Source organism: Eurypyga helias, unplaced genomic scaffold (genome assembly GCF_000690775.1).
Source record: "Eurypyga helias isolate BGI_N326 unplaced genomic scaffold, ASM69077v1 scaffold18397, whole genome shotgun sequence".
In the NCBI taxonomy this organism is placed as follows: Eukaryota; Metazoa; Chordata; class Aves; order Eurypygiformes; family Eurypygidae; genus Eurypyga; species Eurypyga helias.
The window spans coordinates 21665-37574 of record NW_010262568.1 but is presented as its reverse complement, the minus strand read 5'-3'; the positions used below and the strand labels follow the sequence as shown (position 1 = coordinate 37574).

General features: G+C 39.9%; 1 protein-coding gene across 1 annotated transcript in view; it reads left to right on the top strand.

The window, feature by feature from the left end:
* Positions 1-2062: 2062 nt before the first annotated feature.
* The window catches only part of LOC104512700 (GPI ethanolamine phosphate transferase 1-like), a gene marked incomplete at its 5' end in the record, with an annotated part of 25562 nt that continues 11714 nt past the window's right edge, over positions 2063-15910 (top strand). Inside the window, 7 exons of the mRNA XM_010155781.1 lie at positions 2063-2171; positions 5841-5943; positions 8395-8497; positions 10642-10728; positions 13362-13417; positions 13904-13979; positions 15303-15376. Of these exons, the coding sequence (XP_010154083.1) occupies positions 2063-2171; positions 5841-5943; positions 8395-8497; positions 10642-10728; positions 13362-13417; positions 13904-13979; positions 15303-15376 (608 nt within the window). The remainder of the gene's footprint in view (positions 2172-5840; positions 5944-8394; positions 8498-10641; positions 10729-13361; positions 13418-13903; positions 13980-15302; positions 15377-15910) is intronic.

Below are 15910 nucleotides of genomic sequence, written 5' to 3'. Positions count from 1 at the left end.
TCGTAGGTGATGTCCAGTTCTTGCTGCACTACCAAAACCACTGCTGTTCCCATTGGTTGATAATACTGGGCCAAGATATTATTCCTAGGAGACTTGAGCTTCATGTGGATCCCAGATGGTCAGTTTATTAGTTTTCTCCTCTAAATTAGGAGGAGAAATAAACAGGAGGATTCCATGTTGTATTGGTGGAATGAGAGTGCAGGAGGAGTGTTTTCAGTTAGCCTTGTGTACAGTCCAGCTGGTGGGGCTGGTTCTCCTGCCTCTCTCTCTATGGGCTGTTGTCACCTTAGGTGCAAAGGGGAGCTCCCAGCCAGTGCTGCTGGGGAAGGGGTGCTGGGGTTGTAGATATCACCCTTGCTTTCCTCTCTTTAGCTACGACCTACAGACAAGCGTTTCTCAGAGGCCAGCTCTAAGCTGTTGAAGAATAATCTCTGAACTTCAAAGAAGGTTGTGAAAGGGGAAAGAAGACAGATTCGTAACTCAGTTTGCATCTCCAAGTTGCACCTGTGCTGTTCCACAGTCCTGGAGATGCTGGTAAAAGCTGAGAGCAGTTTGAACATTACCTGAACTGCGACCACAAGTCTCAAAAGGAAATGCTGGGCCCTTCCCTGGACACTGGCATAGATCTAGGAGCAGTAAATTGGATTTATTAACGTGCCCAGGTCATCACAGGTCTTCCAAGGAAAAAGATACATTATGGGAGATGACACAAAGTGAGTGCAAGGTGACTTCACCAGTGGCTAGGGGATAGCAGAGGGATTAGTAGAGCTCATGATGCTAAAAGAAGTTGAAAAGATATATAAAAGAGGAAAGATCTAGCCTGGATACAGCAAAAGTATCCCAAATAAACATTGGAGGTCTAAAAGGGCCAATTCCCTGAGCTTTTGGAGGCTTAAGGCTTTGACCTAGCTTATTGATGTTACACAGAAATACAAGTTACATATTCTTGTGGCCTGAAATTAGATAGAAGCAGCAGATACTGAGTACCTGTGAAACCAGGCCAGAAAGCAACACGGAGGGCTAAGTGTGTGCTCTGGGCAGGTACCACTGGGTATCACTGGATGTGTCTGACAGGGGAATGGCAGCTATTCATATGGTAAAAAGTGAGGGATGTGAACAGTGTGTACTTGCTTTGCACTAAAAAAGCCACAACAGCAATTATATCTTGTAATGCAGTTTTAAAGCACATGTTTGCAAAGCACCGTGCATGCTTGATTTGCCTTTTAGTGGAACTGCAGAGTTGTGAATAAATAGCAGTAATTGAAAACTTGGCTCAAGCGTTTTCTTGGATAATTGTCATCTTTCAAAAATAACTGACTCATGGGGTAATTTTCCTAAGGTTTTTTTGCACCTACTTGATGACTGAATGATGTCTCTTGAATTAGTCAAGAAAAGAAAACACCCTTTTCAGCTTCACTGCTCTCCAAGGCAGAGGGCTCTGCTTGAGGTGGTTCAGACAGTTTCATTTGAACAGTCTGCCAAAATTGCACCTTCTTTCCACCTCTTAAAATCCATCTCCAATCTGCTCTGCTGCTGTCTCTTCTCACAGGAGCTATGCTGCCCATGCAAAGCTCTTGCCTCAACTACCCTTCCCTGATACTGCAGCAAAGCCAGGGGGTTCTGCTAGTTCTTTGTGATTGCTGTTTGAGGAAAAATGCTCCTCAAAAAACTTGGGGGCGTATGTTTTCTGTGGTTTACGTGAGTGTTTAAGGAGTTACTCCTGACAAAGAGCATATCATGTCAAAGCATACCAGTGATCCAGGGCACTTGTTTAAACTCTTTGAAAGTAGCACAAATAAAAAATGATAGAAATGTAAAAAAATCCAAACAAACAACCCACAAAAAAAACCCAAACCAACCAGAAACACCAGAAGGAATTTTTTAAAAGTATAAATTGTAAAAAGGTAGAAATACTTGACACTATATATATCAAATTTCCTGTTCTTATGTTGATTCAGATGAGGTGTTTATGTGACTCTAAAGTATATTTACATATTTAGCATGGGATGGCAGAGATCCATACATTAATTATGTGTTTGATTGTCTGATTTCTTTGTTCTAGGTGTTGAGCATTGCACTTTCGACGTATGTTGTGAGCAGTACCCATGACAGTCTTAAGAACAAACAGGGATTGCCTATATTGAATCAATTTATTAGCTGGATGACTCTAGGTAAGAACATCTCCCTTCCCAAACTTGTATGATGATAGTTTGTGGGGTTTGGGGTTGGGTAGGTGCAGCGACAAGTTTTTATTAATATTATACTTTTGCACATATTCCTTTACTTGACTCCTAATGGTTCTTACATGTGTTTACTGTTCTGAGTATCTTGAGGACCCCTTTTAGGGTTATAATGGTATAAATTCCCTTTTTGTTTCACATGGAGCCAGATAAGGGAGATCTCAGCTGTTCTACAAGCAATCCAGTTAAGCACAGGGGAGTCAGGAAAGATTGTTGCTATATTTCCATAGAAACTTGAAGTGGCAGGTGGTGGCGGAGATTCTTGGGGTATGGAAGTGCTTTTCAGAACTGCCTTGCAAAATACTTGTGAACTAATGATGCTGCTGTATGTTTGATATCTGTTATAACCTAATGATTAAAGAAAAAAAAAAATTTACAAGTCTATGGATTTTTCATTGCTCCAAAATTAAAATCTTAGGATGATTAAACCGCACAAATGTAATTATCACTGGGATTATGGAATACAGTAAAGCATTATCTTTCATATTTCAGCTATAAAATAATTTCTGTAGGGCTCCATTACAAAATGTTAAGAACTGTTTATCCCTGAGTGGTCTGGAATGTGGGATTTGGTTTAGAGCTAAACATATCCCATGCAAAGTTTGATAGCAGCTCTTTGCTGAAAGTCAAGACCAGGAGTTTAAATATAGCTTAATGGAAGAATTATGACTCTTGTTATCTAGTTGCTGGATGTCTTGTGCATTCCTGTACTGGTGACACTGTTTTAACTTTAGCAGATCTTGTCAATTTTAGCAATCCTGCTTCTGTTTAAGCAAGCTGATTCAAGACACACATAGCTGATTGTGATTGCTGTGTGTGTGAGCCATGCTCTCTTTGTAATGTGTTTTTCCTAGAAGCATTTTCCTTTCCATCATGCTTTCCTAACCCTTTGAACCCTGGTAAGGTAGGTGGGGATCTCTGTGTGGATGAATTCCTCGTGGTTGTAAAGTCAATGAAATCAGTGATGTCCTGCTTGGATTACTGGAGCAGGAATTGAGGGTAAAGGTTCTCTTTCTCTCCTGTGTAAGGGTGAGAGAAAACATTTTTCATCTAAGAGATGATTTGGGCAGTCAGAGGTGCCTATAGTTCTGAGGAAAAAGTATATTAAAAATGCTCTTTGCTGTGGGTGATGTTTCTAATAAAAATAAAGCTAACAGTGAAGCAAACTCTATGTACCCAAAAAGTCTACTTGATGCCATGGTAGTATTGAATATTTTAGCAAAGACTTTCAGACTGGAAATGAATTTTAAGTGAATGAGAGATACAAGGTAGGAGCTTTCTGTATTTTGCTGAAGTTGCTCTGCATAATTAAACACAGAACTAAACAGGTAAAAAGCAAAGGCCTACAACGTGTCCTTAGTACTGCCCTTGGAGAGAAATGCCTTGTCCCTAGCATAATGCCAACGAGCATCTGTCTTGTCACTAGTGTGTACCACAAATGTGGCACCCTAAGAATTAAGGTACCAAGGTTTACTGTAGCTTTTCCAAGGTTGGTGGCATTACAGGTGGTTGAACTCCATCTTTTTGCCTACTTGTGGCACTGTTACTTACTGAACTCTCGTTTTGCACCTCTGTGTGTATTTTATATAATCAGAAACACACAATTATCACTATTTATTTGTAATAATAGTATTATCATCATGTCAGTATGATAATAAGACTTCTGAAGTTTTCTAGCAAATTGTTTCCCTATCCCCAGCTAATTATTCTGATAAATATGAAGTCTACATTGTTTAAAGTTTTAATTTAGCTTTTTTTTTTTTAAAGAAAGACTGACTTTTTGAGAACCAGGCAAATGAATTAGTGATGGTCGGGTTCCTGCAGGCCAGTGTCCAGCTGGCTTTAGCTATTACACCGTATGTGTTGTGCCGTGTACATAAAACACATATATAGAGGTAAAACCAGGATGCATGAAGTTAATCCAGCTGCTCCCCATGTTCTTCAGAATCATCTTTATGTTAGCAGATGTTTCTAAATGAATGTGTAATATGCTTTAAAGTTTTAATCAGGGGAAATCTGTCATAGCAACTTGCCAAATTTTGAAGAATCTGGTGTCACAATGGTGTGCAGGCGTTTGTATAGGTCAGCCAGAAACCTGCAAGCCTTTTGATGGTTAATATCTGGTGTGTCACATTAGATGTGGAAGGGAAAGGCTAATTATCACCTACCAGCCACTCATCTGTTCTAATGGTTGTGCTCAGAGAGTGATACGCATCTCATGTTGAGTGTTATTAGCAGAGGCCAGTTGCCATGCTGAATTTCTTCCTAGCTGTTCTGACTTGCAGTGAGGTCCCTGGAGTTCCTCTTGAGCCAGGCCTTTTTTAGGCATAGAAAGCTACAAGTGGGGCTGAAAAGCTGGAGCACCCTTGAGTCACTTATTCTGTAATCCTCTCAGTGCCCAAGGCTGAAAGCCAGGGAATAAAACATACTGACCCACAGGTTTTAGGAACAGCCTCATCTCTCTTTTGTTGATATTTTTACTAGAAATCCTAATGTATACTGTGACAGTAAGCACAAGCGAGCACTTTCCATATAGTATAGTTTTATTTCTGTTCCTTAATAGAGTGATTATTAATTATGACTTACTCTTGATGCAGTCTTTGAATGATTCAGTAATGTGAGGGCGCTACATGACAGTGAAGAATCACACCAATGTTATTTGTCAATTCTTTATAAATACATAAAATTTTCATATTTAAAAAAAAATAAGGTTTAAAAATTAAATCACAGCAATGCTTTTCCTTCTCTCTTTCCTTGCTTCAAGCACTGGCTGCTTTCCCTCTGCTTTTCTTCTTCTTTACTCACTCTTCCACTAGCCCATTTCCTCTCTTCCCAGTTTTCCTCACCTCCTGCAAACTGTTGGGCCCTGTCCTCACCTGTGGAAGTTTCCCAGCTAGAGGAGTCTCTTTAAGGGCAGAACAGATTCTGCTAACAAGGGCCGACCGGGCAGTTGAGCAATGGGCTGCATGAAGGACCAACATGCAGCTTTAAGATCCCACACCTGCATTAGAGAAATGCATTACAAGTTGAAGGCAAGAGGCATGAAAAATGATAGATGGGACGCCTGTAGTTCCTTAAATAGTCTTCTTTTAAACCTTTCAAGTAGAGAAGCTAATAGTTTGATAGTTTCTGTATCTTTTTGACCAGTATTCTCAGCTGCACCTCAAAATGTGTCAGGTTTCCTAATCTGATACAGTGGAGCAGTTGCTCTGTAACCAGTCTTGGAGCTGCTGGAGGTCCTCCGGGCCATGGTAAGTGGTTGTCAGAGTCGTATTAAACAGTCAGGTTTGACTGTTTTTTTGGGGTAGTGCTTCTGCATCATCTTAAGGACTTGTTAACGTAAGTTCATGAGAAATTATAGAGGCTGTGAGGTAGAAAGCCAGGGTATTAAAATGATGGAGAAGTAAAATTACTTCTGATAAATATTAAGCATTCCACACATTGGGTTTTCTTTAGCAAAACCAACTTCTGAAAATAGAAGGGGATATATGACCAATATTGAATTTCTGTACATAAAGTGTCAAGATTTAACAATGTTATCTTGTTACCAAGGATGAAACGTTTTGCACGTCATGACTGACGGATGGCTTTTTGTTGCAGTTTCTTCCTCGGTGTTGCCGTTACTGAGCCCCACATTTCTCTTCCAGAGACTGTTCAGCATTCTGCTCTCCCTGATGTCCACCTACCTGCTCCTCAGCACAGGGTATTTCGTTCTTACTCTGTTTGGATTGGCCTTACATATGAAAATCAAGGGCTAAATGTGAAAACTGCCGAATCTCATGAACATTTCTGTTAAAGGTGTAACATGTGCTGCCAGCTGTAGTCTCACCATTGATCCCCTGGTTTAGTTTTCTAAATAACATTTCAGGGGAACTTCCATATTCCTCCTTGCATTATAAACATGTTTTTGTTAACATTCCTTTCAGCTAGACCAAGCAGTGGCTGGAAGGGTATGTATTGAAACAGTCTTGCACCGAAGTAAGAAAGTCTGGTTTAGTTTGTGTCTTTTCATGTTTTGGCCTGTGCTTTTCTGCTCACGAAGAAAAGGAGCTGATGTCTCTCCCAGCTGCTCAGCACTGGTGTCTAGTTATGGTTTAAGTGATGTGCAACAGGAAGCAGGTAGTCCTAAAATGAGGGAAAATTTTATTCAAAGAGATAGTCATGGAAGTATTTTTTTTCAAATGGATGCTAGTCCCCATAAATAGTAGGGCTTGCTCTTTTTTGGATAAAAGACTCCTCCTTGGAGCTTGTAAATGAAGAAAACACTGTGTCAGCCAATGCTTTTTTTTCCAGAGTCAGTAGCTCTTAAGAGCATAATGAATGGGGAGTATAGGAACCATTCTTTCCACCTCCCCTCCCACTTATTCTCTGGATTTAATTACACTGGAAAATTAAGTGGAATAAAATATCTTGCAGCAGACATTTTGCAATAGCTTCCTCCTGTGGATACTCTCATTTTAGATTAAGCATCTCTCTTTTTTTTTTTTTTAAATAAAATCTCCTGCCTCTCCTTCCTCTTCCTTCCCCATTACGATTTTGTTCCTAATCTTAATCCTGTCCACACACACGTTCTTAGCCTCAATCTTCTTAGCCTGTCCTGGCTACTGGATAAAGCATGAATGTTGTTCTCTCTGAGGCTGGTAACCTCCCTCTTTGTATTTTGGCCCTGCATCAGACCACTTAAATGCTGACAGCTCTTTGCTGTCTTCCTGCAGTGTCCAAATAGACTAACAAATTTTGGAACAATTCTTTAGAAAACAAACAAACAAAAACCCCAAACCCCCAAAGCAACGAGTCATAGTGAAAATAAGGCAGTCAGTGCCAAAAGTATCCTGTGTTTCTCTCCTCAGTGCTCCTCTGTTGCACCATGTCATGATAAGCCGGTGCACTGCCCGGGTACTTACAGCACCTCTCTAGGTGCGGTTAAGTGGAAGTGTTGAAGCCAGATGAAGAGCATGGCTGAATACAACCAGTTGTCACTGACTCAGTTGATTATAGGCAAATGCAGACCATTGTGAGGATTGTAGGTACTTTTGTGACTGACAACCCAATCGTTGTCATCTTCATGTTTAACAGCTTGTCATTTTGATAATTAAAGCAGAAATGTCAATCCGAACATTTTGTCTCAGTTTGAAACTGCTTTGTAGCTACACTAGCAGGGAGTACAGAATAAATACCAAGGTTAACTGCAGTGATTTTTCTTGGTTTTGGGCAAATAAATGCATGTATAAGGATGGGGGGAAAAAAAAAAAACAACCAACCAAACTGTCAGCATTAGTGTCACAGTCATAATTTCATCCTGAAAGGACAAAAGGGTGAGAGACTCTGTGAAGTGCAGCTGATGTGTAGAGGGCAGGCAGAAACTAGTATTATCTCATGACCGTCTACATGCCTAAGTTACCGGTGGGTTTTAATCTCGCATGTAAGTACACTGACAGTTTGCTGTGTTTGAGTGCTCTAGGAGCCAGAAGTACTCCTCTGAGATTGGGGGTGTAGCTAGAACAGCTTAGCGGCCTTCGTTAGAGTGTGACTTGATGCTGTAATAGCAATGGATTGGTATATAGTAAAGAAAAGACCATTTTGGTGAAATTTCACTTCAGTGAAATGTAATGCTCTTTTTATTATACAGATGTCTCTTCCTTGGAGCTTGACTGAGATCACCAGAATGAGTTTGCGTGACTGAGTCGTAAAGAGACACAGTTTCTAGTCGCTGTCTGGGTTGGACTGTAACCCCCAATTCCAAACAGCTCCCGTTACAAAATTTTCCATTTTGCAGAAAATGTGTGCCAAATGTGATTCTTTTTTTCTTTTTCTTTTTAATTTTATTCCTGTTTTGTTCAAACTTATCATGACACAAAGGGCGCTCACTCATCCAATGTTGTGGCAGCCATCAAGTGAGAAAATGGGTGCAAAATATGACAAAGCTGAAGCAGCCTGTGTTTTTCCTACTTTTACCCTTTAATTACTGTACTGGCTTTAAACTTCAACCAGCCAACTGTGGGTACTCCTCAGAAATGGGGAGAAAAGGGAGAGAATGCCACTGGGTCTTTGGTATGTCATTTGTGTGAAGGAAAAAGAAAAGGAACATGTCAGTATTTGATGTTAAATAGTTGTTAGTGATGGCACTTACTATGACTATTACATTACTCATCAGGTATGAAGCTCTGTTTCCACTGGTGCTGTCTGGCTTGATGTTTGTGTGGATAAATATGGAGCAAGAAGCACTGCAGCACTATGGTCTTTCACACAAACCAAAGGTAACAGCTCCAGATAGCTATATCAGGTTAATTATCAGCTTCATCTCTTTTTTTTCTTTTTTCCTTACAGTTATAATAAATATTTTGAGTGGTTTTCATAGAGCAACCTTGCATTTTTTTTTTTAAGTTTGGGAAGCCAGTACCAGCTGTTTCATGAAATAGGAATGTGACCTTGTAAGAGACATCTATAATTTATGTTGCTGAGGATATTCCACATCAGACTCATTTCTAGGAATGCAGGAAATCAGTGTGACTTAGGGGTATGTTCTGAGGGCTACAAAGCTCTGGTCATCAAATGTAGTGCTAATTCAGCATAAGGTGCAATAACTCTTCAAAGTAAGTACAGTGTCACTGCACTTATTTTATTTGGATGGCAGTCACGAGTGAGAGGCTGAAAAGAATTTAATTTCTGAAATGACCCGTAGGAGATACCAGAAATCTTAGTCGTTCCACTCTTTCTTCAAGGATGGAGTTTTATTTCCAATTAGACAGACCAGGAGCTGGAGACTAACTTGGAAGTAGCAACTTCTTGGATTTGCCTGGAGAGGAAGCTTTGTAATCAATACAAATTTTTTGCACCTTAAAATTTAGCATATTGACAGCAGTTTTTAAAGCCCACACTGCTTGCACTGCTACTTAGCTTTTAGATTAGACCAAGGGCTTAACTGAGGGTGTCTACGCCATCGATGCAGGCAGAGTCGTCGGGGAGCTCGGAGCCAGGCGGGTGCACAGCACAGCGCTCCCCCGCTCCTCCCAAATGTGCCATCCTTGGGACAGGTCACAGGGAACATGGGTACAGATGCATGGGAGTGGCCAGAGTTACTGGTAAGAGAAGTGGTGTTCCACATCTCTCCTTCCTTTTGCAGCTCATAATAATTAATCAGGGGGAAGTGCTGGGAGGTGCAGTCAGAGCCAAGGCAGTCACCAGAGCAGACCTGATACATACTGTGGTCTCGTGGTTCTCCTGCAAGGGTGGCAGCGCTAAAACTTGAGAGAGAAGAGGCTTTAACACTTCCAGGCTGAATATCAGAAAGGAAAATGGGAATCGCTTTTTGTTTATGCTCTGTATGGTTCTGGTATTTTATATGAGCATGTTTTGTAGCATCTGAAGTGATAGAGAAGGGATCTGAATGTCAAAACGTACACTTAGCATGAGGCCATGATTGCAACTGGAGGTTTCTAGCACAGCAGACTCACCTGTGGGATGTACTGTCTCTTCAATTCTAGACCCTGTTCCCCTTTTGCATCTTGTAACAAGGCATCTGTGATGCTTGCCTGTCTGATGGTGGTCTGTTTGTTTTAAAATTATATTCTATTAAAACATTATTAAACAATGATGAACACTTGATTGATAAAATGCAAATGAAAAGACCATAGGTAAGCTGTAATTAAGTCTTCTGTTGTTACTCCCTGTATGTCATTTGACTTTTGGTTTCAAGTGAAAGCAACAATAATGCTTACCCCTGCGTCCCTTTTTAGGTTAGAAAAATCATCTCTAGAATGCCTGTTAATACACGTCACAAAGTAAATCTTTTATTAGAGAATCCAGCTCAGTTCTCTGTTGATATGAGATTATTTTGAATTAAAATGTTGTCAGTGTTGAATGTCTGTTACTTGAATTTTTTTCTTCTCCCGAGTGATAAGGAGTTCATTGACCTCTCAAACTCCATGAAGAAAATTTCTCTTCAGGTCAAGTGAAACTGTGCTGAGAACCGAGTGAAGGAGATGGAGAATATTTTAGCATTCTCCCTCATAACATAAGTCAACTGAGGATAATTGCAGTCTTTTATTTCTGTGGGTCTTTATCCACATGCTCATGTGAGCAGTGGAAGTGCATGTGTGTAGGAGGAATATTTAGGATCAAAACGATGATGATAAGCCTAAGGCATAGAAGTTCATTTTTACTGTAGATAACAGCGGAAGCTACGCTGTTTATTTGATCATCTCACTTTTACAATCTCTGGCAGATTCATTAAAGCAGAATGAAAATATGAGAAAGATTTGCAGTCCTCACTGTAATACTACTCTAATAACAGCTGGTAGGGAAGTAGGTTTATTTCTTACTCATTTCAGTAGAAGTATGGTGGCTCTACCAAAGTACATCGGTTGGTACTCCGTATTGATTTCTTCTGCTCTCTTTCCAGCTTACTGTGTTCAACTTCGCCTATGCCACTGATATAACTCAGTTTCGACAGCTCCACCTAGATGACGTCCGCAGGTCTTTCTTCTTCGTATCCTTTTGCCGGTTGCTGAATTCCAGGGAAAAGATGGGTTTGTTTCAAAAGGCCCCACAACTGAAATTTGTAGTCCGGTAGCTACTGGAAACAGAAGCTGGTGAAGATGATTTGACTCATGTTGCTCCAAAGGCAGTGGTCTTGTACATTATATTTTTTGATAAAGTAGTAAAAATATTCAGTACAAACTGCACTGTTTTTGAATCTGGCTCCTTGAGCACTTTGAAAAGTTTGTCTTTTATGACCATTATGGTTTTCTAAGGAGTCCTGGTTCCAGTTTGGTTTTGTTTTAATAGGCTTTGACCAAAGGGAACTCATTCAACCTTCACAAATCAGTTGGAAAAGGTGATTTATTAAAGTTATTTGTGTTTTGTCATTTTTAGAGTATGGCAGTGTGTTAGCAAGAAGAGCTTAGTGGGCAGGCATTGGCCATGGCCAGGCAGTTGAGATGAGAAGGGAAGTTTCTGCAGACCCTTGGTGAAACATCTTCCCAAAATCTGGCCTAGAATTATTTATATTACAGGTGATTTCTGCTGTTAGAAATGATACATGCTTGGGAGGGAAGAGCTGTTTGCTCACTAACATAGCAGTTATTTTGCGTTACTGTAACTGAAACTACATCTTTTGTTTGTTTGTTTAATACAGTACAGACTTAATAATATTGTCATTTTTCTCTTCCATCGTGGTACTGCCGTTAAGTGAGAGGGATTTGGCAGCAAGGGTGATGGGTGTGCAAGTGGGAGAAAAGTTATGATCCAGTCAAGAGCATATGGGTTTCTAGTGCAGGTGGGTTATCACAGCTGGAGCTCCTAAGGGAACTGTCTCAATACTGGTTCCTGCAAAAACAGGCTTTATAGGTCTTAGAGTAACCAAATCTGAGTCGCAGAGTCTATGCTGTTGGAATTTGGGACAGTGCTGTTGGATATTGGGAACCTGCAGCAGAGGAATTGTGAGAGATACCTCATTAACAAGGCACTAAGGAAGGAGGCAAAAGTGTTTGCTAGGTCTTGAACATTTGTGTTTTGCTTTAGAGTATACCTGAAAAGTAGCTGATAAATTGACCTTGCAGTAAATTTATCCATTTCATTTGCTCTTTGGCTACTTTAACAAAAAATAAGCTAACTTTCAGTAAAGCTGCTTCTATCAGATGCTAAAAATCAGCCACAACAAAAATCAAATTGTCCAACTGTATTTCTTAAAGCTCCAACATAGTGCTACTGTAATGTAACACCTGAATGTAGCACTACTTCAATCTCATTGTAGTGTAAAACACCTGAATGTATTTTGCTTAGCTCCTGAAAAAATACAGAATTTCCAGGTCTCCTTTGCAGACAGCAGGTGTGATACACACCTGCTCAAAAAATGTTGTGGCTTTTTTTCATGTAGATGCTGTTTAATGTTTAGAAATAGTGGTATTAGAAGAGAAACCTTTTCTACTAGAGAAGTCACATTGCAACCACGACCCACTGAGCTGTATAAAGATTGTCTCCAGGTTCCTGTGCAGGGCCTAGAAGTCAGCATGTGCGATAGGACCTTGTAGCCTGATCTTCCAGAAGAAGATTCAGGTTGCTTATACTTAGCACTTTGATTAGACCTATGTGCCACTGGTTTTTTTGTGTTTGATTGCAGAACTGTTGTTCTTACAAACCTTAACTGGCAGAACTGCACTTTGCTGTTAGACTGCTGTGTTACTAAACTTGAAATGATGCAATACTCTTGGGAAGCATAATTTCTTTAGCTATGCTGACCTAATCCTTCCAAAATACTGCATGCAGAATCCCAACGATTCTGTTGAACAGTTGGTAGCAAATTGTTTATGCAGAGACTTAAATGATCCGGTGCCGAAGCTATAATGGGAGTGGAAGGAGCAGAGAGAGCTCTGGCAGGAGCAGCCATCGTCACTGACTAACCTTCTGCCGGATGCAAAAAAGCAGTTAAAAACCGTTCTTCGACTGAAGAGATGTGAGCTATAATGAACCCCAGTGAGCTCAGGAGATAGAAAACCACTTTTCAGGGGCTCATACAGCAGCAAGTGTTGCACTTAGATGAAAAGGGTATGGTTTATAAAAAAACCTTCTAGCTCTACAAATACTGCCTGACTCATCCTCCCTCCCTCAGGTAAGTAAAAAAGTGGGGAGTCCTGTGTTGCAATGGCTAGACTCCCATGGGAGGGATGGCATGGCAACCTTTAGTCTTGTTTCATAGCCAACTACTTCTTCCATGGTCAACTCTTCAATAAAGCCATCTCTTCTGGTGTGCATATGTCATTACTTCCTGCAAAGCCAGGTATGTTTGAATGTACAGTTGGGATTGTGGTCAAGGGATGCTCCTGTCTTGCTGGGTAGGGGCCTGAGAAAATAAGTGGCAGCTTTCTGCCATGGGCCTCAAGACAGGCTCTAAAATATTACCCAGACAGTCCCTAACTTTTAAAATTGCCATAGTCATGTGTGAAATCTTGGGTAGAGCTAGCCAAGACTTCGGATTTCTTAACACAGTGTAAAGCTGTAACCGTGGGTCAGCTTGTTGTTTCATGCCAGGATTTTGCAAGTAAATTGGCACGAAGTGAGAGGAATGGTGGGTTTGTTTTAATGCATCCATTTTTGTGGTATGTTTTCCTTAAATACATCTAGGTTTTCTTCATAGTGACAGCCTTTTTTGGCACTGGAAACATAGCTTCTGTAAACAGGTAAATTTTATTCATTGACTTGAGACACAGGGTACAAAAAGTTCTTCCTGCAGTTGGCATACTAAATACAAATGTGCTTAGCAGAGTCAGAGCAGCAGAATTAAAACAGTAGTCAGTGGAATATTGATAACAGTTCCTTTCGTTTCTGCTCTCTGTAACATCTTTCCTAAGAGCCTGAGCTTGTTGGATATGAGGTTGTCTCAATTTCCATTAGAAATTATTGGCAGCGTGAGCAGGGGGAGCTCGGTGGCTCACGAGCACCGTGGCACCTCCAAAGACATGGGCAGAGAAAAATTGTAGAGGAGGAGAAGTGTGGTAGGCTGTCCTTGCTAATTCAATATTTGAGCAAGAAAAGAGAAAGTTGGAAGCCTTGTTTAAAAATGTATATATGCACAGTGAGTTGCAGGAGTAACTGAATGTTCTGGGTTTTTAATGGAAAATGTTGTTTCAAGGGTATATTGTAATGACTTTTTCATGTTTCTCTAGTTTTGATCCTGCTTCTGTCTATTGTTTCTTGACTGTGTTCAGTCCCTTCATGATGGGAAGCTTGCTTTTGCTAAAGGTTAGTAAACTTACTGTAGTGAAATTTTCTCAAATAACTGTTTAATAAATAACATACCATGTACACGGCTGTTACTTTGCAGTTTACAAAAACATACATATGTATTTGAAATTCATTAGCCTTCTTAACCATGTGTGAAGCTTTCAGCCTTTGCAGTGTTTCTAGAGACGGATCCTTCTGTTTCCCAGAAGAGTGAAGCTGAAGTCTATGAAAGTATAATTTAACTGCATTAGATCGGTTTATCATATTAAAATGGAGATTTTAAATGTTTGAAATACCTAAATTATTTTTAAAAATGAAAGATTCCCCTGTAGTATAATATCTACAGAAACGTTGAGGATATATATATATATTTTTATTAGCTCTATCTACATTACATTAAGTACAGGCTTTGAATGCTCTACTGATTAGGTTGTCATTTTACAAGGAATATTACTTTTATAATTTTTAATAGTCTATCAAATATTGGACTGCAGTTCTTGCTTGCAGACAAGGCATGGGGAGCTCTTTTCTAATATTTGAGTAAAGGATCTGCCAGAGGGGTAAAGAGGCAAACAGGAAGGGAGGCATGGTATGTATGGGATATTGCTAAAACAGTGTTTCCTGCCTCTACCTTTCTGCTGCTGCTGTCCCAGAGACAGCTGACTTAAGGTGGAGGTATACAGTGTGTTATACTGCAGGACGTAAGTCAGTAACGCAAACCTTCTGGGTGTGAGAGGAACAGGTTTTAGCAGTACGTTTTCACTCTGAACTTAGGGATTGCAAGTCAACTTTGGAAAGAGCAAAAGGAAATATTCAGGCTTCTCCCTTGTTTGTTTGTTTTGTTCTTAATTTACTGAACTGTTTACATTTGCTTGACTTGGCTTTGGAAGGGCAGTGTGATCCTTGCCTTGCCGAATACATTCTATATTTAGGGTGTTTTTTGTGGTTGAGATGAGCTTGTCCTATTATGCTTGGAGCTCTGCAGCCTGTCACATGAGATACTGAATCTGAATAGTTCTGTCTTCCAGCCTTATTGAAGTATTTATCACTAGTGCTAAAATGGATAAATGAAGTGAGGATCATTAATGTGTTTTAATTATAGTTTTCCATATTGCCTCATGGCTTATTTCACGGCAGTTCAGCTATGACCATGGAAGGGGGGTTACTCATTTACTCAACATGCTTCCTGCTAAATGAGTTTTTACCCTTTCTTGCCAATGTTTTATTTTTGTAGCATACACATTCTGTGATAATTTCAAAAGTGGGAAAATGTTTTCACAACCTGACAGGTTGTTTTGTAAATATGACTACGAACCAAAATGTAGCTTGTGTTTTAAACAGGTTGTAATCCCGTTTGTTCTGGTATCATGTGCTTTTGAAGCTGTTCAAGTCACAACACAACTGTCTTCTAAGAGGTACAGTAAGTGCTATATTTCTGCATTAGTAAGGGTTTCAAATCTGTTTTGCAAGGATTCAGAATTGTCAAATCTCAATCTAATTTTTTTTTAAAAGGGTAGATCACAGTTCATTCTACTTGTTGTTATGGTTTTGGTTTTTGTTTGGTGATTTTGCAGGCTCAGGAATTCTTTTCTTCGTGATAAATGAGTATAAATGGAAGTGTTAGCCCTGTCTGAAACAATCAGATATTTAATATTCTTTGCTGACAATACACAGAAGGAGCACTTTTCCCCCATAATGTAGAAAAATGAGCAGAATTTAAACTCTGATATTTGTTTTCTATTGCATCTCTGCCTATATTACAGTATTATAGAAATAGCCTACTTATAATGTAACCAATTTACAGCTTTATAGTACTGACCTCACCCCAAATAGTGTTTAAAAACCGAGAAGGCTGTATACCCTTCCATTGCCATTCAGTGCTTTCCAGGTGTGTTCAGTATTCCGTATTTCCTTGCAGTAGGACTAGATGACTGGCAGTGCTTTCTCCA